This window comes from Nyctereutes procyonoides, unplaced genomic scaffold (assembly GCF_905146905.1).
Source record: "Nyctereutes procyonoides isolate TBG_1078 unplaced genomic scaffold, NYPRO_anot_genome, whole genome shotgun sequence".
Classification (NCBI taxonomy): Eukaryota; Metazoa; Chordata; class Mammalia; order Carnivora; family Canidae; genus Nyctereutes; species Nyctereutes procyonoides.
Genome location: NW_026575140.1, coordinates 11,515,890 through 11,539,319, shown reverse-complemented (window position 1 = coordinate 11,539,319; position 23,430 = coordinate 11,515,890). Strand labels below are relative to the sequence as shown.

Here is a 23,430-nt window from a genome sequence, read left to right as displayed (position 1 = left end):
ATCGGAATGGACAGAACTAGAGGGATGAACTCTGATTTGTCACTAATTCATTAATGAATGAATCCAATAATGATAAAATACCCTATCTACAGAGACTCAACGACACACATCACTGACATGGCTGGTCCCTCCAACATCAAAAATTGTCAAAGCTTCTACTGTTGAAACTGAGGGACTAACTGGTCACTCGTGCAAGCAAGTAACAGCTGCTGACTAGAATCCTCATAATTACATGATTTATTTCACTGCGAGAGCTCATGAAACTACATGCATTCCAAATCCCAGACAAGCTCCTTATTCTGCAAGTAAAACACCAGCCCAACAGAAGTCAGACACTTACTTTAGCAAACTGCCAATCTGACTCGGCAGGTGGTGAAATCCATTACAGGAGAGGTTGAGCTCAGTCAGGGTAGAAATCTCACATAACAATACAGGAAACAACCCAAGTTTATTATGGGACAAATTCAGCCCCTTCAGCTGAGAAAACCTAAAAAGCAAACACACAAATTCTAGTACTGAATGAAAATGCCATCTGTTTTAAATGTCCACTGTAGAATTTGTTTTACAAATATCTATTGAGCACTCACTACTCGCCAAACATTGTGCACAGCACAGAATGTGGAGATGCCTAACAGAGGCTCCATACCAACAAGGAAATCGGGTCTAGGACAGTGGAGTTCTTCTCTCCTCTCTTTAAAAAGGCACAAAATCTTAAAGAAAATTCATGCTGGTATAATTATATCAAGTCATATCATCTTTGAAATCGCTTCACCATATTTCTACATATAAAATAAAAGACCTGGGATTCCTGGGTGGCGCAGCGGTTTGGCGCCTGCCTTTGGCCCAGGGCCTGATCCTGGAGACCCGGGATCGAATCCCACATCAGGCTCCCAGTGCATGGAGCCTGCTTCTCCCTCTGCCTATGTCTCTGCCTCTCTCTCTTTCTCTGTGACATACATACATACATACATAAATAAATAAATCCCTAGGAGGAGCACCTGGGTGGCTCACTGGTTGAGCGGCTCCCTTTGGCTTATGTCGAGATCCCTGGGTCCTGGGATGGGTCCTATCAGGATCCCCACAGGGAGCCTTGCCTCTCTGTGCCTCTCATGAATAAATAAATAAAACCTTAAAAAAAAAATAAAAGAAAAAAAAGTAAAAATAAAAGACCTTAGAACTTACAAATACATGATAGGGAGTTTTACTGTAATATGATCTCATAGAGAATATGAAATAGTAACTTTTAGTGCTTCTGCTTCATTCCTGAAGGAAAAGTATACTGTCTTACTCAGAGACAGTATCATCATACACTGGATCCACAGGAATCACTCTGGGAATTTTACTTAGGAGTATTACACTAATGATTAAACTAGTGCAAGAGGGTAAGGCTGAAGTGGTGTTCTCCACGATGATGATATGTACCACCTGCTTCTAGAATGGAGTCGTTGGTACCTCATTCTAATGCTCCTTTTTCAAATTTACAACTTTTGATTTCCAATTTTCCTGACCTTGAGTACTGATTGTTCCTTTGGCTTGGTGCCTTGACTTCGGAATTCCTAATCCAACCCTCAAATTAGATTAACCCCATTTCCATAGTCACTCAGAAGAAAATGCTAGAAACCCACTTCCTTAAAATTATAGCTTGTGTTGTTTTTACATACCAATAATTATTCTAGAAATATCGGTTATTAAGTAAAATATGTAACTTTAATGTGTATTAACCTTTTTTTAAAAAAAAAAGATTTTGTTTATTCGTGAGAGACGCACAGAGAGGGAGAGAGAGAGAGATTGAGAGAGAGAGGCAGAGACACAAGCAGAGGGAGAAGCAGGCTCTACGCAGGGAGTCTGATGTGGGATTCAATCCTGGGACTCCAGGATCATGCCCTGAGCCAAAGGCAGGCGCTAAACCGCTGAACCACCCAGGGATCCCCTGTATTAACCTTCTTAAAAAGATCTTATTTATTTATTTCAGAGAGTGAGCAAGCAAGAGCAAGCACGAGTGGGAAAGGGGCAGAGGGAGAGGTACAGGAAGAAGCAGGCTCCCCACTGACTGCAGAGCCTGACACAGGGCTGGCTCCCAGGATGCAGAGATCATGACCTGAGCTGGTCAGAACCTTAATCAACTGGGTCACCCAGGCACCCCATGATGTGTATTATCTTTTTAATCACCATTTAATTTGAATGCTTTTTTTTTTTTTTTAATTTTAAATGGCTAACATTTTATTTTTTTTTTAATTTTTATTTATGATAGTCACAGAGAGAGAGAGAGGCAGAGACATAGGCAGAGGGAGAAGCAGGCTCCATGCACCGGGAGCCCGATGTGGGATTCGATCCAGGGTCTCCAGGATCGCGCCCTGGGCCAAAGGCAGGCGCCAAACCGCTGCGCCACCCAGGGATCCCTAATTTGAATGCTTTAATTTCCAACTTCTCTTCTGCTCACAGGAAGCCCACACAATTACTTTTATCAAATATTAATTCACTTCCATCTACTTTTAAAGGGAGGGGGGGAGGTAAGGTGGGTGGAAGGTAGGAAGGGGGAATATATTCTAACAAAGAAATTGGAAAATAGGGATGCCCAGGTGGTTCAGCGGTTTGGCACCTGCCTTCAGCCCAGGGCATGATCCTGGAAACCCAAGATCGAGTCCCACATGGAGCTCCCTGCATGGAGCCTGCTTCTCTCTCTGCCTATGTCTGCCTCTTTCTGGGTCTCTCATGAATAAACAAATAAAATCTTAAAAAAAAAAAAAAAAGGAAAATATACGGGCCATAGTCCCTTAGGAGTGAAATGATTATTTTATCATAAAAAAGAGGTTTCATAGCTGTCAAAAGGCTTAGAAGTTAGCATTAGCAGGTACACAGGAAAGATAAAAGCCCTGAACTGGGAGTGGAATTCTTAAAATTAGGCCTATTTCCTTTAAGTTATTTAAATTTGACACTTATGATTCAAAAACTTGCCATATACTCAATCTCTCAATTTACCCTGGCTTCAGATCATGCATCAACTGCCAGTGATTTATGTAACAAGAGTAGCCAGATCAATGGCAGCTCAACTTTGCCTCTATAACAGAACATTTGCATCTATCTTCTGTTTCATGGAGGGGAAAGGGAATACTAAAAAAAAAAACCTGTATGAATAAAAAAATTTACTTCCTCTTCAAAATGGAGAGGAAATTTTCAAATATATATGATGGTAAACATGCTCACTTCCAGGTACAAATGACTAAGACAATTATCACAACTTGGTTTGAGTAAGTTAGTCTGGAAACCCATTCTCCACATACCTGTACAGAGTGTCAAGGCCCCCTGGTCTTTCCAACTGCATGAAGTTGTGTCGCAAATTGAGGTAGGTGATATCTTGACTGTAGAAGAGATGCTCAGGAACCTCCTCAAGGCTGTAACATGAGAGGTCAACAGTGCTGATTCGCTGGGACACCACCTGAATACAGTCAAAGACAAGAGCCATCTGAGCTAGCACCAAATGTCTCTCATCCAGCACAGGAACAAATAATATTTACACAAAAAGGTGGTAATTTTAAAAATGGGAAAGAGAAATAGGTAATGACATCTAATTATTCATTTATAAAAATCCGTTTTTGTTTTTCCTAAAACCATAACCTGCGTGAAACACACAATGGTGTAAGTTACAGTGCCTATAAGTAAAAACTCAAAAAATACAAATCATAAAAATGGAAAGTTAACATTTCACCCAAGAAGTTGACAGCATTCAAAATAACTACACAAAACTTTGGGAGGCAGTGTATTTTGAAAGCCATGGCCTTCTGTATCCACACGACTCTGCTATTTACTAGTGCAGTTTCTGCATCTGGTGTGAGGATAAAATTAAATAATCCAGCATACAGTACATTGCTCAGTATGCAAAAGATGCTCAAAAAATATTAACTTCTCTTTGTAAGGTCAACAGAATGGAATGGCTACTTAAAATTGAAACTAGTTTTATTTTGAAGAGATTTTATTACCACTACAATATATGTACAGAAAATTCAATAAAACCAAAACAAGTTTTTATTTCTATAACGGCATGCTTATAAAAGATGGGTTGTGAAAACTGGTCTAAAAATCAAACAAAAAACACTGGAAAAGTCATTCATGTTTTATGGCATCTCATTACACAAAATGGTCCTTTATGTAACTATTTAGCTCCAAAAGGAAAAATGTGCTAAAATTCTGCAAAGATAGCTAGGATAACAAGAGAATTTGAAAGTGCAACATAATTTTAGAGCACTTCATCTTTAAAGATTAAAAAAGCAGAAATGATGTTGAAAAGCTAATCATCCTCAGCATACAGAACAATGCTTTGTGACAGGAGCACAGGTCACATCCCATGATAAGTCCAAATTTAAAGGGGTTCGTCACAGCTATGCTAAATACATACAGGCTGAGAAGCATGAGGCTAGGAATGATGAAATGGCTCCGTCTATCACTGACCACAGTGGTTCAGGCAGTCAATTCATTCAAGACCCCATATTCTTATCACAGAGACGGAGGAAAGGTAAATGTACCTGGAAACACTTTTAAAAGCTTTTTGTACTACGCAAATATAAATAATTAGGACCTGTGGATTTCCATTATTTCAGCCATTACATACTTACAGGGACCTAAAGTAAGATATATAAAAATTATATTTCACACTCTTGGGAGTGAGTTCTGTTTCAAAATACATTTCTACTGGACTTTCACATTCTCCCCACAAGATGTCTGACAGCTTATCACCTTGGATGCCTGTCGCTGCCATCTCTGGCACTCAGCCAGAGTCTCAAAGCTGACATGATAGGTCTGAGCTTGGGCTCCAGCTGAGCTGAATGCGAGGGAATGCTGCCGCCGCTTCACTTCTTCTACCTGAGGAGGAGGAGGGAAGAAAACCAGAACCAAGAAAAAAAATCCTAGTCAGAGAGCAAAGGACAAGTCAATTTTTTAAAATAGGCAAAAGATGTAAATAGACATTTCTCCAAAGAAGATTGAGAAATGGCCAGTAATGACAAGAAATGATGTTCAACATCACTACTTATTAGATAAATGCCAATCAAAACTGAAAGATACCACGTCACATTTGCTAGGATAGATAGAATTTAAAATAGTAAACAACAAAAGTTAGATGACAAGTATTAGCAAGTTATGTGGAGAAACGGGATCCTCCATACACAGCAGTGGGAATGTAAAACGGTGCAGCTACTTTGGAAAACAGTCTGGTAATTCCCCAAAGGGTTAAACGTAGAGTTACCATGTGACCCAGAATTCCACTCCTAGATATATACTCAAGAACACTGAAAACATACACCCACACAAAAACTTGTACACGAATTAGAGCAGCAATTTCCTAATAGCCCAAAGGTGGAAACAAACCAATGTCCATCCATCAACAGGTAAATGTACATACAAAATGTGGTATATTCAAACAATGGAATATTACTTAGCCATCAACAGAAGATACTGATGCACACTATTATATTAACACATGTGAACTTGAAAAGATTATGTGAAGTGAAAGTCACAAAGAACAGTATACTGTGATTTCATTTATATGACATATCCAGAGTCAGCAAATCTGTGTAGACAGGAAGTAGATGAACAGGTGCCTCAGGGCTGGGGAAAAAATGGGGGAGATGATGGCTAAGGAGAGCAGGCTTTCTCTTCAGGATCATGAAAGTATTCTAAAATTGATTGTGGTGATGGTCACAAAGCTCTATGAATATACTAAAAGCCACTGAATTGTACCCTTTAAAAAAGCAAATTATATGGTATATAAATTACGTCTCAATAAAGCTGTTTAGAAAAAGCAAAGGCATACTTAGCAAGTATGTCAAAGCAACAGAACTCGGGGCATACTCATAAATGTAAATGTATTTATTAATTCTTCTGTAAGTCACAACATAATCTCAATTTGATAATTAAATATTTGTTGTGTGGATACATTCTACTGTTCTGTGTGCTGGGAACAGGCAGGGGAAAAACAACAAAGCCCCTGCCCTTGGTGGAATTTGTATTTGAGAATAAACAAACACTCTAACACCAAAACAGTGACATAATGTAGCATAACATATGAGTAATCTCAAGAAAAAGAAAACAGGGGAAAAGCTTGGAGAATAGGGCAGTCAAGGAAGGACTCACTGAGATAACACGTAACAAAGATGCTAAGGGGGTCGGGGTGGAAAGCTCCTGGGCAAGGAACATTCCATGCACAGCAGCAGCAAGCATAAGTCCCTGTGATGCAAGGCCTCATGCCGTATTTCAGAACACAAGAGTCTCTAGACCCACGTGGCAAGAGCCAAAGTCTCCACTGCAAAAGGAAGACAGTTCCAACCCTCTCCACCCACACTGCAGTGCCATGGAGGTAGCTGCCTACCTGCAGAGTGCCCTGGTCTGCTTTTTGCACTCCTTTCCTCTCTTACTTAGCGCTGGGCTAGATGTCATTTTGACTTTTGGCTGAAGTAGAAGGGGAGGAATGACAGGAAAGATAAAAGCCCAAAGGTTCTTACTAGACAAGCAGAGTCATAACCTGACTTCACAGATCTGGCCCTAGCAGATTTTAAACAGAGGCTTTTCCTCAATAGGTCTTTTTAAGGGTTCTTTTGGTCACCCCCACCCTAATCCAAACAACATGGCTTCTCACTTACAGATCCCTTGACCTGGCTAATGCATGCTATTCCAGCAGTTGACTTACTCCCTCCTCAGACATGAAGGAATCCAGTAGTCCACTGACAGCCTGTCCTCAAGGGAAGTCTATTTCCCCTTCAAGATGGACCTACTAGACAAGTTCTAAGAGAATCCACCCACTGGCCTTTTTTCTCTCAACCCATCTGGGTCACATACTAACAAACCCAAGGAGCACACAATGATCCCAATGGTGAGCTAGGCTCTTAGGCTACCTGGCTGCTCTGGTGACAGACTCATGTCTTGGCCTCAAGACTTCTTGGTCAGAGGGCAGGATACCAATCCACTATGGCCCCCTTACTTCAGGGTACCCATATTTAGCTCTCATGAGTTCTGCTGAAACCTCTTTCACTAGACTGAAGAAAAAGGCAGAAACCTCCTCCATTTCCCATTGAGGTGGCTATAGGGATTCATAGCACAATATTTGTTCTCTTCAAAGCAATTCTCCCCCCAAATCCAACAACCCAATTCACATAGCTTTGATGAAGATGAAGTCTTTATAGTTATGGAACCACTTACATCTTTGTCTGACATCTCACTTTGATATGTCGTAACTATTGAATCTTGGTGAGTCAGCTGCAAACTTCCAAATTATACTCATAAATCATTAGTTTTCTGGTGCCAAGTAAAGACTGAATCAAATAGCAGAAACAAAACAATTTAAGCAGAAAAGATCCCAATAAGGACGACCTGGGTGGCTCTGTCAGTGAAGCATCTGACTTTGGGGATCCCTGGGTGGCTCGGTGGTTTAGTGCCTGCCTTTGGCCCAGGGCATGATCCTGGGGTTCCGGGATCAAGTCCTGTATCAGGCTCCCTGCATGGAGCCTGCTTCTCCCTCTGCCTGTGTCTCTGCCTCTCTCCTCTCTCCCTCTCTCTCTCTCTCTCATAAATAAATAAATAAAATCTTAAAAAAGAAAAAAAAAAACCATCTGAATTTGGCTCAGGTCATGATCTCACCAGGGTCCTGGGATGGAGCCCTACTTTGGACTTCGTGTTCAGCAAGGAGTCTGCTTGTCCCTCTCCCTCTGTCTCTCCCCACCACTCTTGCATGCACATGCTTTTTCTCCAATAAATAAAATCTTAAAAAAAGAAAAGATCCCAATAAAATTAAATAATATTCATAACATTCAATTGCAATGCTCACAATAGGATCATTTTGTATTAGTAATAAATCATGCAAATGAGTGTCAAAATAAAGGATCTTATTGAAATGAAGAACAGATACTAATGACTGTTTTAGAACAATCTTTTAAATATTTTACTATGGGATATTTGACACAGAAAAATATACTCATAAAATCAAATACTGAGAAAGGTTTGTAAATCTGAGATTCTCTTTCTGCCTTTCCCTCTGCTTCCCCCCACTCCCGCCCTTGCACTCACACTCTCTCCCTTTCTTTTTCCCTCTTTTGCACACACGTGCTCTAAACTAAATAAACAAATCTTTAAAAAAAATGCTTTTGAGATTCATCCTTATTTTGATGTATATCAGCAGTTTATTCCTTTTTATTGCTCAGTAATATTCCATTGTGTGGAATGTGCCACATTTGTTTATCATTTTCACCAGTAGTCAATGAACATATGGTTTTTGACAATTGTGAATAAAGCTGCTATGAACATTCACTTAAAGTCTTTGTAAAGACAGATGTTCATTTCCCAATACCTAGGAGAAATGCTGGGCCATCTGATATGCATATGTTTAAGTTTATAAGAAATGAAAAACTGTTTTCCAAAGTGACTGTACTCCCACCAATGATGTAGGAGCATTCCAGTTGCTCCTCATCTTTGCTAAATTTGGTACTCATCAGTCTTTTGATTTTAGTTATCCTAGCAGTATAGTAGAATCTCTCTGTGATATTGACTTGCATTTCCCTAATGACTCATAATGGTGAGACTCTTCCTATGTACTTACTTGCCATCTGAAGATCTTCACTGGTAAAGGATCTGCTCAACTCTTCTGCCTTTTTACTAGGTTATCTGACTTTGTCTCACTGTGGTATAAAAGTTCTTTATGTATTCTGGAGACAGTCCTTTGTTGCAGATAAACTCTCATAAAAATGTTTTGTATGGAGACATCTGGATGGCTCAGTTAAGTGTCTGCTGTCTGCCTTCCACTCAAGTCATGATCCTGGGGTCCTAAGATCAAGCCCTATGTAGGGCTCCCTGCTTCTCCTTCTCCCTCTGCCCCTCCCCTGGCCCATGCTCTCTCTCTCCCAAATAAATAAACATCTTTTTAAAAAAATGTTTTGTATGATGTTAATATAACCAATTTTCTTTTGGTTGCTATTTGATTAGCACAATTTTCCCACCATTTCACATTCAATCTTCTAAGTGTTGGGAAGATCTCTTATAACAAGTATTGGGATTTTATTTTTTTTTTATTTTTATTTTTTTTTTATTTATGATAGTCACATAGAATGAGAGAGAGAGAGGCAGAGACACAGGCAGAGGGAGAAGCAGGCTCCATGCACCGGGAGCCCGACGTGGGATTCGATCCCGGGTCTCCAGGATCGCGCCCTGGGCCAAAGGCAGGCGCCAAACCACTGCGCCACCCAGGGATCCCAAGTATTGGGATTTTAAATGACAACTTGACAATCACAATTAGTATGATTACTGATATATTTCGATATGTTCCTGTCACTATAATTTATGATAATTCATCACCTAATCATTTTGTTCCTTTCTCTCCATTCTTTTCCTGCCTTCTTTTAGCATTACAAATTTTTGATATTTTCTTTTCCCACTCTACTTTTAGTGGCTATCCTATAAATTTTTACATTCATACTTAAGGTTTTTTCCTAATAAAGTTAAAAGTTACTTGCTGTTTCTATTCTCTTATTCCAAGACTGTATCACATGTTACTCATTGAACATACCACTACATCTTAAATATCATTCAGGGTAGTTTGAGCATTAGTAGCTTAAATTATATTTAAAATAAAAAAGAGCTCTTGGGTGGCTCAGTGATTGAGCATCTCCTTTTGGCTCAGGTTGTGGTCCTGGAGTCCTGGGATTAAGTACCACATCGGGCTCCTCACAAGCCTATGTCTCTGCCTCTCTCTGTGTCTCTCATGAATAAATAAAATCATTTAAAATATATAAAAATAATAAAATACAAAAATTTAAACTTTTTACAATCAGTATTAACTTTACCACTAAATTTTATCAATATCTGCACTCATCACTGTTTCTTATTTTTTGTACCTTCCCTTTGAATTTCCTTTCCTTTGCTGTATTCTTTTCTTTTTGGGGGGCAGGGGGGTGTTTTTTTTTTAACCTATTTTTTTCATTCTATCTTTTAGCCTCCAAGACTGAACCAGGTTCCTGCCCCCTGGTTGATACTGGAGTATGCACATTCATTCAGTGGGGGCTTGTTTACTTCCTGGTCACAGATCTGGTCACAGATCACGTAACTGAGTCCTTCCACCTCTCTAGGACCACAGCTAGAACAAGATTTGGTTCCAGTAAGTGGTTAACAGCAGTTTTGGGGCTGGTTATTCTTTTATTTTTGTTATCTCCAGCATTCCTTTGGGAGCAGAGAATCTACCATTCATCTCCTGTTCAAGGAATAAGCCTAGTTCAGGTTCCTCTCATGAACAGAGGACTTTTAAACCCAAAAACTTATATAAGACTGGCACAACCTTTCAGGCCCAGAACCCAGGAGGCCCTCAGATTCAGACCCACTCACCACATACATTTCTATTTTATATTCTATAACCTAGCTATGTCTTTTTATATATTTACATTTTGAATATATTTTATCTATATTGCTATGCATCTGGACCATTTTTGACATCTCAAAGCATAAATTCACTAGGTCACTTTGTCTGGAAGTTCTCTAAAATTCAGACTGTTTTGTGATATTCAACATGGAAAATAAACAAAATGATGTATAGCTTCATATAAATATTAACATATCTGTTTCCAGTCATCCTTCAGTTTGACAGACTTGCAAGTGAACTCTCTGCCTAGGATGGGGAATTCTCTAGCACAGTCCAGAAATAGACTAGAAAGGTCTAGAGAGGTGCTAGAGAGGTGCTTGTGACCACTCCTGACTTTCAATTTTATTCTAATGAGGAAAAAGGAGAAGCTGGAAAGAATCTGTTTTGGGGATGGATGTGGCAGGAGGCTGCAAGTGGCAGCACTCTATCTGGGTGTAATCAGTGCCTACCTAGCAGTAGAGGCAGAGGTATCAAAAAATGGGTTCCACAGCAGAATTTGGGGTATGGACAGACTTTGGACCTCCCGAAAATCTATGATATAAATAAACTTGTTTTATGTTTAAATTAGCCTGAGTGGGTGGCGTGCCTGGGTGGCTCCATTGGTTAATCATCTGACTTGGTTTCAGCTCAGGTCATGATCTCATGGGTCTTGAGGTTGTGAGATCATGAGATTGTGAGATTGAACCCAGCATTGGTTCTGCACTCAGCAGGGAGTCTGCTTCTCTTCTCCCTCTCCCTTTGCCCTCTCCCTGCTTGCACATTCTCTCTAAAATAAATAAATAAATCTTTTAAGTTTTTCTAAAGATTGTATTTATATATTCAGGAGAGATACAGGGAGAGAGAGGCAGACATAGGCAGAGGGAGAAGCAGGCTTCCCGATGTGGGACTTGATCTCTGCACCCCAGGATTACGCCCTGAGCTGAAGACAGACACCCAACCACTGAGCTACCCAGGTGTCCCAATAAATGAATCTAAAAAAAAAAAAAAATTTAGGGGCAGCCCGGTGGCTCAGTGGTTTGGCGCCACCTTCAGCCAAGGGCGTGATCCTGGAGACCTGGGATCGAGTCCCATGTTGGGCTCCCTGTGTGGAGCCTGCTTCTCCCTCTGCCTATGTCTCTGGTTCTCTCTCTCTCTCTGTCTCTCATGAGGAAATAAATAAAATCTTAAAAAAAAAAAATTTAGCCTGATTAGGTTTCTTCTGGTTAAACCTAAGAACTCTAAAAAACAAACTTTATAATGCAATCTTAAATAATAATAATCCTGGCTTCTTTAAAAAGATGTGGGTAAAGTGCTGAAAAGCAAATGTGATTTAAATTAAGAAGATCAAACAAATGAAGAATAATTCATTTTTTATGAGTCTTACCTTTCCCCCAACCAGAGGCAAAATGTGCATCTTTCCAGTCTGACAATCCTTCACTGAGGAAACGATGAGGCAGGTGCCACAGAGAACAACTAGGCGTTCAGCCCATTTATGCAGCTGGGTCTTTCCCTTGCGTACGTTATAGATGCCAGACAGAAGGATTCGATCCAGATGATCCATCTGGCATGGTTTTTCTACAAGAAAAAAGAACTTCAGAAATCACCATTCAAGTAATAGACTCTTGTAAGGAAAAAGAAAGTATTGTGTGTCAACATTCAGCAATCTTGTTTACAGATTTAAGTTATCAAAGCAATATAAATATTACAAAATAAGATCTCAGTCCTAAAATGTTATCCATCACTTAAGTTATACAATGGGAGTACTGTGGATTTAGTGCTAGGGACCAAGATTTTATTTTGGATGCTACTGTTAATTCTTCTTCCAACACAGTCCCACGTACAGAGAAAGGCATAGACTTGGGGGCCAGATATGCAAACCTGAGTTTGAATTCTGGTTCTGACACTTAACTTTGTTTCTCTGAACTACTTAACATAATCACTGAGGTTGACTTTCTTCACTTAGAGTCTGGATCATAATACTACTTTAGGGTTTTCTTATTTTAAAAAATTAGGATAATTAATGTAAAGTACTGAGCATAGTTCTAGGTAACAAAAGTCACTGAAAGGGACACCTGGGTGGCTCAGCAATTGAGCGCCTGCCTTCGGCCCAGGGCATGATCCTGGAGTCCCGGGATCGAATCCCACATCAGGCTTCCTCTGTATGGAGCTTGCTTCTCCCTCTGCCTGTGTCTCTACCTGCCTGCCCCTCTCTCTCTCATATGAATTAATAACATCTTTTTTTTTAAAGTACTGAATAAATGACCCTCACTATTGTGATTAGTCTATTCTAGAAGGAAGAAATTAATAAGTATGGGAGCTTTCTGGTTCTGTACACATTACTCCATTTTCCCGTTCCTTGTGAGGAAAAGCCTATGGCTGATATTTCAATCCACTATCCCAGTCATGGTGGCAGAGGCTCATATGTGCATTCAAGAGCTGTTTTCTTTTTGTATTTCTTAAAAATCTTTGTAAGGCTGAGATAAAGTGAACAAAACAGCACATGATGACAGAAGACAGGTTCTTGATTAAAGCCCAACTAAAACCAAACTAACTCTACACAGAAATGAATACGAGCAGCACATTAGTATGAGGTAGTACAAACAGCAATAAACTGGGAAGGGAGAAAATCACATTGTACTTGATATTATTAGAGAATTGATTACAGAGCCTGGGCATCACGTTGCCCTTTTAGGTATGTATTTCCCATATATGATCTGAGGAAATGGGTTAGATGGTTTCAGAGCTTTCAAACTTTGTACACGATCATTAGCCCTAGGAGAAAACCAAGTCTCCTTGTATTTAAGGCCAGTCCTTTCATCTATATTCCAAACACCACCTTTCTCAGGGAGTTTGGTTCTTCTCTCTTCTCATTCTTCAACTCCACCCTCTTCATTGTTCCTGCCAAAGCTACAAAAACATTCGTGTTTTCTCCCATGCTCTCTCAGGCTCAACTGTGGAATTCCTTTAGTCAGTGACTCCAATTTCTGTGTGCCTAAGACTTACCATGTGAGAACAGTTTAAAATGTGAGACACGGGCAGCCTGGGTGGCCTAGCAGTTTAGTACCGCTTTCAGCCCAGGGCGTGATCCTGAAGACCCGGGATCGAGTCCCACGTCAGGCTCCCTGCGTGGAGCCTGCTTCTCCCTCTGCCTGTGTCTCTGCCTCTCTCTCTCTCTCTCTCTGTGTGTCTTTCATGAATAAATAAAATCTTTTAAAAAATTAATTAAAATAAAATAAAATAAAATAAAATAAATAAAATATAAAAAATAAAATAAAATAAAATAAAATAAAATAAGGGACGCTGACATCCATCCACAGACAGTCTAATCCACAGGGCCTGGGATGGAACACAGGAAAATATATTTTTAACAACTATTCCAAGTAGTTTAAATGCAGGTGGTCCACAAACCATATTTTGAAAAACTATAAGCTTACTCTTTTGAGGCTCTTTTCTTCTCATTTGTCCCTCTATAGTAGCTAGGTATCTCTGTTATCTCACCTCCAATTTAGTCAATTTTCTTCAATCTGGCTTCCAGCCTCCAGACTGCCCTATCCGAAAGATGATAATGGCCCTCAGATTTCTATCTCCTGCCTCAGTCTTCCCTTGGTTCCAATCTCATATATCTAATTCTCTCCTGGACATGTCCAACAGACATCCCCATTCACCTCAAATTTCCAGCATCAGACTGGAAAGAAACAAAACTATATTTGCAAACGAAAGGATCTTGTATGTAGAAAATCCTAAGTGAGCCACAAAAAACACAATTATAACCAACAAATGAGTTCAGCCAACTTGCAGGATACAAAAGTTTTTTTTGCTGTATTTCTTTTAAGATTTATTTTTAAATGAGAGACAAAGGGTGAGAGAGAGAGAAAAAACATCTGAGTGGGGGGAGGGGTAAAGGGAGAGAAATCCTCAAGCAGACTCCCTGCTGAGTACTGAGAGCTGGATGCATGGCTCAATCCCTGGACCCTGAGACCTGAGCAGAAATCAAGAGTTGGAAGCTTAACCAACTAAGCCACCCAGGCGCCCCAGATAACAAACATTTTTAAAAAATCAATTGTATTTCTAAGCACAAGGAATAAACAATTCAAAAGTAAAATTAAGAAACTAACTGCATCTAAGATAGCATTAAAAACAATAAAACAAAAATAGTATAGTAAAAACTACAAAACATAGTTGAAGGAAATTATAGACCTAATTTCAAAACTTAACTATAAAGTATGGAGCAAGCACACAAAGTACATTACTTAGGGCACCTGATTTTTGACCTTGGGTTCATGAGTTCAAGCTCCACATTGGGTGTAGAGATTACTTAAAAAAAAAAAAAAAAAAAAAAAAAAAGTACAGTACTGACAAAAGGATAGACATAGAGCAATGGATTAGAATTCACAAATAAAGCCCTACATTTATGGACAACTGATTTTTGAGCAGGGTGCCAAGATAACTCAATGGGGGAAATAAAAGTCTTGGTAAATGGTGAACTGGAGCACCAAAGGCAAAAGAAAAAAGTCAGATCCCTAACCTCACGCTATATACAAAAATTAATCCAAAATGTAAGAACTAAAACTATAAACTCTTAGAAGAAAACACTGGAACAAATCTTACAATCTTAAGTCAGTAAAAGGTTTCTTAGGTATCAACACAAAAAGTTAAAGTGACATGGGGTGCCTGCATGGCTCAGTCGGTTAAGCATCTGCGTTTGACTCAGGTCATGATCCCAGCCTGGGATTGAACCCTGCTTCAGGTTCCCTGTTCAGTAGGGAGTCTGCTTCTCCCTTTGCCCAAACCCCACCCTCTGCTTGTGCTCTCTCTCTCTCTCACTCTCACTCTTTCAAATAAAGAAATAAAATCCTTTTATTTTTTTTTAAATATTTTATTTATTTATTCATGAGACACACACAGAGAGGCAGAGACACAGGCAGAGGGAGAAGCAGGCTCCATGCAGGGAGCCTGACGTGGGACTCGATCCTGGGTCTCCAGGATCACACCCTGGGCTGAAGGCAGGTGCTAAACCGCTGAGTCACCCGGGCTGCCCAAGAAATAAAATCATTTTAAAAAATAAATAAAATTGACAAAAAAGAAAATGCAGAAAAATGTACTTCATCAAAAATAAACTCATGTGCTTCAATAGACACCATCAGAAAGTAAAACAATGACTCACAAAGAGAGAATATTTGCAAATCATATACATAATAAGAGACTTGTATCCAGAATTAAGAACTGTTACAATTCAGCAATAAAGACAAAGAACACAATTAAAAAATGGGCAAAGAATTTGAATAGATATTACTTCAGAGAAGATATATAAAAGGCCAACAAGCACATAAAGATGCTCAATTTCATTATTCACCTGATAGATACATATCAAAACCACAATAACAGTTCACAAGCAACAGGATGACTATAATTGAAAAAGACAAACACTAAGAAGTGTTGGCGATGATGTAAACAAACACTGCTGTTGTGATAATAAAATGGTGCAGCCACTTTGGAAAACAGTTTGGTAATTCCTCAAAAGTTTTAACATAGATCCACCATATGATCCAGCAATTCCACTCCTACACCTATATCCAAAAGAACTGAAAACACATATCGACACAAAAACTTGTACACAGGTGCTTGTTCATAGTAGCATTATTCATAATAGTCAAAAAGTAAAAATAGCCAAAATGTCCATCAACTGATGAATGCATAAACAAAATGTGGCATTATCTATACAATGGAATACTGTTTGGCCATAAAAAGAAATGAAGAACTGATAATATACTACGACATGGATGAGCCTTGAAAACATTAAGTAAAAGAAGCTAAAGCCAAATATATATGATTCCACTTAAACGACTTGTTCAGAAAAGGCAAATCCATAAAGGCAGGAGGTTCATCACCATTAAACAAGATGTGGGGTCTCTTTTTATGGTGATGAAAGTAGACTAAAATCAGACTATGGTGATGGCTGCATAAATCTCCAAATATACAAAAAAGCACTGAATTGTACACTTTTAAAAGGGTGTTATAGGATATGAATTATATCTCAATAAAACTGCTTTTAAAAAATCTCATTATTCTCCCCAAACATGCCAATGGCTTTTATATTCCCCATCCTGGTTAATAGCATCACCTACCACAAAGTTGGCTAAATTATGTAAAAAAAAAATGGGACTTCATATGGTTTACCATGCTTTCAAATTGCCTACCAGTCTTTTTAAAAGTTTACATGAAACATGTAACAAAGATGTTCTATCTTATAGTGGATATATAATTCTCTGAGTCTCTTCTTTCTTAGCCTTATTTCTTTATATTTTATTACAGAAAAACTCCTAAATCAATCCATCACCACTCTCAGAAGGGAACATTCAGCTGTGTTCTGGATAATTTATTTGTATATGAAATAACATGCTGCTTGTTAATTTTAGAGTTTGCTAGACATTCAGAGGGCCTCCAGTCTCTGATCTTCTGAAAGTGATTTAAAAAAATAAATAAATAAAAATAATTTAAAAAAAACAACAAAACAAAAACAAAAACCAGAATGAGGGGCACCTGGGTGGCTCAGTTGGTTGAGTGACCGACTCTCGATCTCAGGGTTGTGAGTTCAAGCCCCACACTGGGCTCCAAGCTGGGCATGGAGACTACTTAAAAAAACAAAAAACAAACCGAGAATGAGAAAGTTCTAATATTCAGAACGTGTAACAGTTCTAATTAAAAAATTGTTTCAAAAGCCAAGGTTCTAAGTGGAAAATTAAGGGTAATTTTAATTTCCTTATATATTTATATGTCCAAATGTTCTATAAAGAAAATGGAATGTTTCTATAATTTTAAAAGTTGCTAAAGAAACAATCAAGGGCAACCCTGTGAGTTCCTTTACTGCCCAGAGTACAATCTCTAAACATCATTTTTCATTAAAATGAATCAGGAGTCCTTAGAAAAAGAGTTTATTTCTGGTCTGAGCCAGACAATGAAAAGATGAGCTTAGGACATCTTGTTGTGCCAGAACTTAATGGAAAATCCAGAATCCTATCAAAAAAATCCTGGAATCATGCTGGAAGGACAGTAGCCAATGTAAAGAGCTCCCACTAGCTGAGATGGGACAAACTGAGCAACAAAAGAATACTGGCTGTAATGAGTCAAAACAGATACAAGTCCATGAGCTCACAATGATAGACAAAAAATTTTTTTAAAAAGAAATCATACAGACTGTAATGGAGCAGCTATACAAGGAGCCCAAAAAGTAAACAGCTGCAGGCAGATTAAAGAAGAACAACACAATTCAAAATACCACCTAAGCAGTGGCAAGCTTCCCACTGTTTCCTCCTCTGACCTCCCCCAGCCCAGTAGAGGCAGGTGCTGGTGTGGACAGAGAGCTCTAGGAGAAGCCCTCAGGTTGTGTCTTTGGAATAGAAAAGGGGTCTCCTAACACTCAGAGAGAGTGGAAGAAATTCCTCATTTTTGCTTTCCCTCCCCTTTTCTTCATTTTCTTATGTCCCAGCCCCCAGGAGTGGGGACATAGGCACCTAAAACTCTGAAGGGTGTGAACCTCCCTCTCTTATTGGAAGACCTGCAGTCCCAGTCCTATGAGAGCAGAGTGAAAATCTGTTAATTTCTGGTTTCCTCCTCCCACTGGCAGCCCTGCAGTGTGGATGCCCTTGAGGGAAAAGCCCAACAGGGCAGGCTTTCTAAAGCCCCAGGAAATCGAAAAGAGGAAGGAGCTCTGGAAAATGACCCCCGTCAAGCTGTCTAGGAATTCCTATGCTCATGCTTGAGGTATACAAATGTGGCTGGGACCCCAAGCAGCATGCCAAAAACGCTGAAAACTGAATAGGTAGTGCCAAAGGGAGAGAAGAAATGCTGAAAAATTATTTGAAGAAATAGAGGAAAACTCCTCAACTGAAAGATACAAACTTATGGATTCAAGTTCAGTGAACTCCAAACAGGATAAACCCAGGATAAATTCTAGCCTAGAGACTATATAATCAAAGTACTGAAAATTAAAGATAAAGTCTTGAGAGAAGCCACAGAAAATGGAAGCACTACTTCTACCAGAACAATTCAAATGACTGCATGAAGGACCTGCAGGAGCTCTCTCTACTAATCTCCCAACTGCTCTGAAGATCTAATGTTAGTTCCAAATAAAAAGTTAAACCAATAAATATTGGCTGATACATTACAAGATAAAAATGAAGTATCTACTTACATTTAAAGAACAAAACAGGAAATTGCACAATAAATTTCAAACTTTCAACAGGCTCTCATACAAAAAAAACAAAACAAAACAAAACAAAAAACTTCTATTTGAAGTATTTCACTAGAACACCTGGCAAATCAGTGGTGGCTAAAGTAATTCCATCATCCAGTTTCATGAATCGAAACAAATCCTTACATCTTCCGGTCTTAGTTTCCTGAGTTTAAGACCAAGGAGTTGGATTGGATGATCCCCAGCCATTCTCAGTTCTCATTTTATGGATTCTTCATCCTCCTCGACACTCTCTCCAACAACTAAAAGGCGGTGAATCTTAGATGTTAAAAGGATAAGATTTAGAAGCAGACAGGTGTATCTGTTTCCTGGTTATGTTATTTGACTGGGACATAGCACAGCCTCTCAGGAATAATAACATTCATCTAGAGGGTTGTAAATATCACCCAAGACAAGGTATACAGAGTGCTCAGCACGTGAGAAATTGCTCAGCGTACAGTAAGGGTATAAAACAAATGCCATTATAATGCAAACTGCTCTAAGCCTCCTTTTCCTACATATAAGAATTTCTTTCAAAGATATCATAACAACTCTTACAGCTTTAACATCCCCGTTTACCCTACTCCCATATCTGTATGTCCTGAGCTCTAGTTCCCCATTTCCAATGACCTGCCAGACATCTCCAACAGGATACTCACCAGCACTTAAATCAAATATTCCCAAAACCAAGTCAGCACCATCCCCACGAACCAGGTCCATCTCACAATTCAAGTCCTGACATTCTCCTGATGTAATCCTGGCTCCTAAGTTCAGGGTCAGTGTCGACTCTTAGGTTTTTTCCTCAACTCCCCTTTTCATTTATATGAAAGATCTTTATTTTCTTTTGAACAATATTAAAACAAATAAATTATTGTGAAGTTCAGTAACACAATGGGCACATGTCAGAGTGAACCTCGTAAAAGTCATTTCCGGTGCAGTTACAATAAAGCAATAGATAATTTGATAGTTATTTATCTTACCACCTTATAAAATTGCCTGCTCATTTCACATTGTTCTTTTAATGTTCTTCAGTGAATTGTTGCATTTAAAAAAAAAAAAAAAGTCAAAGTTCCATCATGAAATGTACTTCTGTTGATTGACGTATCACCAGTGAATCACATTTTTTTAATTTAAATTCAATTCACCAATGTATAGTATAACACCCAGTGTTCATCACACCATGTGCCCTCCTTAATGCCCATCACCCAGTTACCACCACCCCCCCTTTCTGCAACTCTTTGTTTCCCAGAGTTAGGAATCTCTCGTGGTTTGTCTCCCTCTTTATTTTCCCCACCCAGTTTCCCCTCCTCTCCTTATGGTCCCTTTCACTATTTCTTATGTTCCACATATGAGTGAAACCATACGATAATTATCTTTCTCTGACTGACTTCTTTCACTCAGCATAATACCCTCCAGTTCCAACCATGTCAAAGTAAACGGTAGGTATTCATCCTTTCTGATGGCTCAATAATATTCCATTGTATATATAATACCACATCTTTATCCATTCATCTGTCAAAGGACACTGTGGCTCCTTCCACAGTTTGGCTACTGTGGACACTGCTGCTGTGAACATTGGGGTGCAGGTGTCTTGTCATTTCACTACATCTGTACCTTTGGGGTAAATACCCAGTAGCACGATTGCTGGGTTGTAGGACAGTTCTATTTTTAACTTCTTGAGAAACCTCCATACTGTTTTCCAGAGTGGCTGTACCAGCTTGCATTCCCACCAACAGTGCAAGAGGGTTCCCCTTTCTCCACATCCTTACCAATATTTGTTGTTTCCGGTCTTGTTAATTTTAGCCATTCTCACCAGTGTAAAGTGGTATCACATTAAGGTTTTGTAGTTCCCTGATGGCAAGTGATGTGGAGCATTTTTTCAAGTGCTTGTTGGCCTTGTGTAGGTCGTCTTTGGAGAAATGTCTGTTCATGTCCTCTACCCATTTCTTTTTTTTTCCTTCAATAATTTTATTTATTCATGAGAGACACAGAAAGAAAAGCAGAGGGAGAAGCAGGCTCCTGGAGGGAAGCCTGATGCAGGACTCAATCCCAGAACTCCAAGATCACAACCTGAGCCAAAGCCAGATGCTCAACCACTGAGCCACCAGGTATCCCTCTTCTGCCCATTTCTTGACTGAATTGTTTGTTTTTTGGGTGTTAAGTATGACAAGTTCTTCCTACTTTGAAGAAAGATTAGTTGACTATAGAGTTGAGGATCCATTTCTAGGTTTTCTATTCTGTTCCACTGATCTATGTGTTTTTGTGCTGGTACCATGTTGTCTTAATGATCAGGGCACTATAATACAGCCTGAAGTCAGGCATTGTGGTGCCCTCAGCTTTGGTTTTCTTTTTCAACATTCCTCTAGCTATTCAGGGCCTTTTCTGGTTCCATACAAGTCTTAGGATTATTTGTTCCAATTCTGTGAAGAAAGTCCATGGTATTTTGATAGGGATTTCATTAAATGTAAAAATTGCTCTGTGTACCATAGACATTTTCACAATATTTATTCTTCTACTCCATGAGCATGGAATGTTTCCCATCTCTTTGTGTCTTCCTCAACTTCTTTCCTAAGTGTTCTGTAGCTTTTAAGATCCTTTACACCTCTTTGGTTAGCTTTATTCCTAGGTATCTTATGGTTTTTGTTGCAATCGTAAATGGGATCAATTCCTTAACTTTTCTTTCTTTAGTCTCATTGCTAGTGTATAGAATATCTGGTATCTGTATCCTGGCACACTGCTGAACTGCTGTCTGAGTTCTAGCAATTTTGGAGTGGAGTCTTTTGAGTTCTCCATATACAGTATCAAGTCATCTGTGAAGAGTCTGACTTCTTCTTAGCCAATTTGAATGCCTTTTATATTTTTGTCTGATTGCTGAGGCTAGGACTTCTAGTACAATGTTGCACAACAGTGGTGAGAGTGGGCATCCCTGCTGTGCTCTTGACTTTAGGGAAAAAGCACTGTTTTTCCCCATTGAGAATGACATTTGCTGTGGGCTTTTCATAGGTGGCTTTTATGATATTGAGGTATGTTCCCTCCACCCCTAAACTCTGAAGAGTTTTAAGTAAGAAGGGATGCTATATTTTGTCAAATGCTTTTTCTGCATCAATTGAGAGGATCATAATGGTTCTTTTCTTTTATTGATGTTATCTATCATGTTGACTGATTTACTCATTCAACTCCCCTTTTCAATCAGCCATCAACTCATACAGATCATTCCTTCAAAAAGTCTTTCATATGAATAATTCCTTCCCACTCCTCACTTCAGACCCCTATCAATTTACATCCATATTGTTATCCACACTGGTGCCAGATTCACCTTCTCTGGCTCACTTGGAACCTGTCACTTCCTGCTGTCATCTACCAAATGAAGACTAAACTCCTGATATTGCACTCAACGCCCAGAACAATCTGGACTCAAATTATCTGTGATTCACAGGACATACGTTGAAATGTCTAATCTCCCATCCCATGTCCTCCTTTTCCTTTCTGCTAAATGAAATCCTGTCAATTTTTAAAAAACCAACTCAAATACTACTTCTTCACAAAGACTTCTCTGATTCTAGAGATCTCCCTGATTTTTCAGAGAACAGTGATAAGGTACTTCCTTACCAGCTATCAAAATATATCATATAGGCATATTAACTAAAATAATTTTGGTATTAGCACAAATTGGCCAATGTAACAGGATAGAATCTAAAAATAGACCACTGCCTGTGTAAGAACTTAAAAATAATAAAGATATTTCAGATCGTAGGAAAAGGATAAGCTATTCCATAAATGTTGTTGGGACAAATGGCTGTCTACCTACAGAGAAAAAGTAAAGTTAGATCCCGATCTTATGCATATTTTAAGAATATCAAAGTATTGGGCAGCCCCGGTGGCGCAGTGGTTTAGAGCCGCCTGCACCCTGGGGTGTGATCCTGGAGACCCGGGATGGAGTCCCACATCGGGCTTCCTCCATGGAGTCTGCTTCTCCCTCTGCCTGTGTGTCTCTGCCTCTCTCTTCGCTCTCTATGAATGAATGAATAAATAAATCTTTTAAAAAAAAATCAAAGTATTGAAAATACAGAATATATTTATGACCTAGGAAAAGGAAGGAAAATAATTGCATTAAAAGAAAAGACTCAGGATCCCTGGGTGGCGCAGCGGTTTGGCGCCTGCCTTTGGCTCAGGGCGCGATCCTGGAGACCCGGGATCGAATCCCACTCAGGCTCCCAGTGCATGGAGCCTGCTTCTCCCTCTGCCTATGTCTCGACTATCATAAAAAAAAAAAAAAAAAAAGAAAAGACTCATCAAATCTAAATAGGACTTCTATACAATAAAAAACAATAAATTTAAGGATAAATTATAGGCTGAAAAAAAATTTTGTCACAAATATAGTAGGCAAAGGATGTGTACTAAGAATAAATACAGAAGTCCTTTAGATCAATATGAAGGGACACCTGGGTGGCTCAATGGTTGAGCATCTGCCTTTGGCTAGGGCGTCCAATGTCTCTGCTTCTCTGTATCTCTCATTGAATGAATAAAATCTTAAAAAAAAAAAAAAGAATATGGTATAGAAAGAAATGCTCAGGCTGGGACTTATTCTGAGGCAGAGAGCCCTAGAACTACAACTTCCCTAGTAAATCATGCTTTCTGGACTCCTTCTTTTTTCATACACAAATCAAGAGTTCACTGATGTGCTCTCTTAATCTCTGATTGATCATGCTACCTACTCATCTTTAGCCAATTATGTTATTTCCACAGCTTTTACCATGAATTTCCACTGAGCAGTCATTCCACTAACTTCACTTTTCCCCAGAAATCCCTTTCCAGAAAGACCGATAATGAA

At 39.1% G+C, this 23,430-nt stretch overlaps 1 protein-coding gene across 2 annotated transcripts in view; it reads right to left on the bottom strand.

Moving 5' to 3' along the window:
* The window catches only part of PHLPP2 (PH domain and leucine rich repeat protein phosphatase 2), a 70,606-nt gene that overhangs the window by 24,462 nt on the left and 22,714 nt on the right, over window positions 1–23,430 (bottom strand). For both annotated transcript variants that reach the window (XM_055305314.1, XM_055305315.1), the window contains exons 4-7: window positions 11,754–11,944; window positions 4,732–4,857; window positions 3,282–3,436; window positions 341–487 (exon numbers count right to left, since the gene is read on the bottom strand). In XM_055305314.1, the coding sequence (XP_055161289.1) occupies window positions 341–487; window positions 3,282–3,436; window positions 4,732–4,857; window positions 11,754–11,944 (619 nt within the window). The remainder of the gene's footprint in view (window positions 1–340; window positions 488–3,281; window positions 3,437–4,731; window positions 4,858–11,753; window positions 11,945–23,430) is intronic.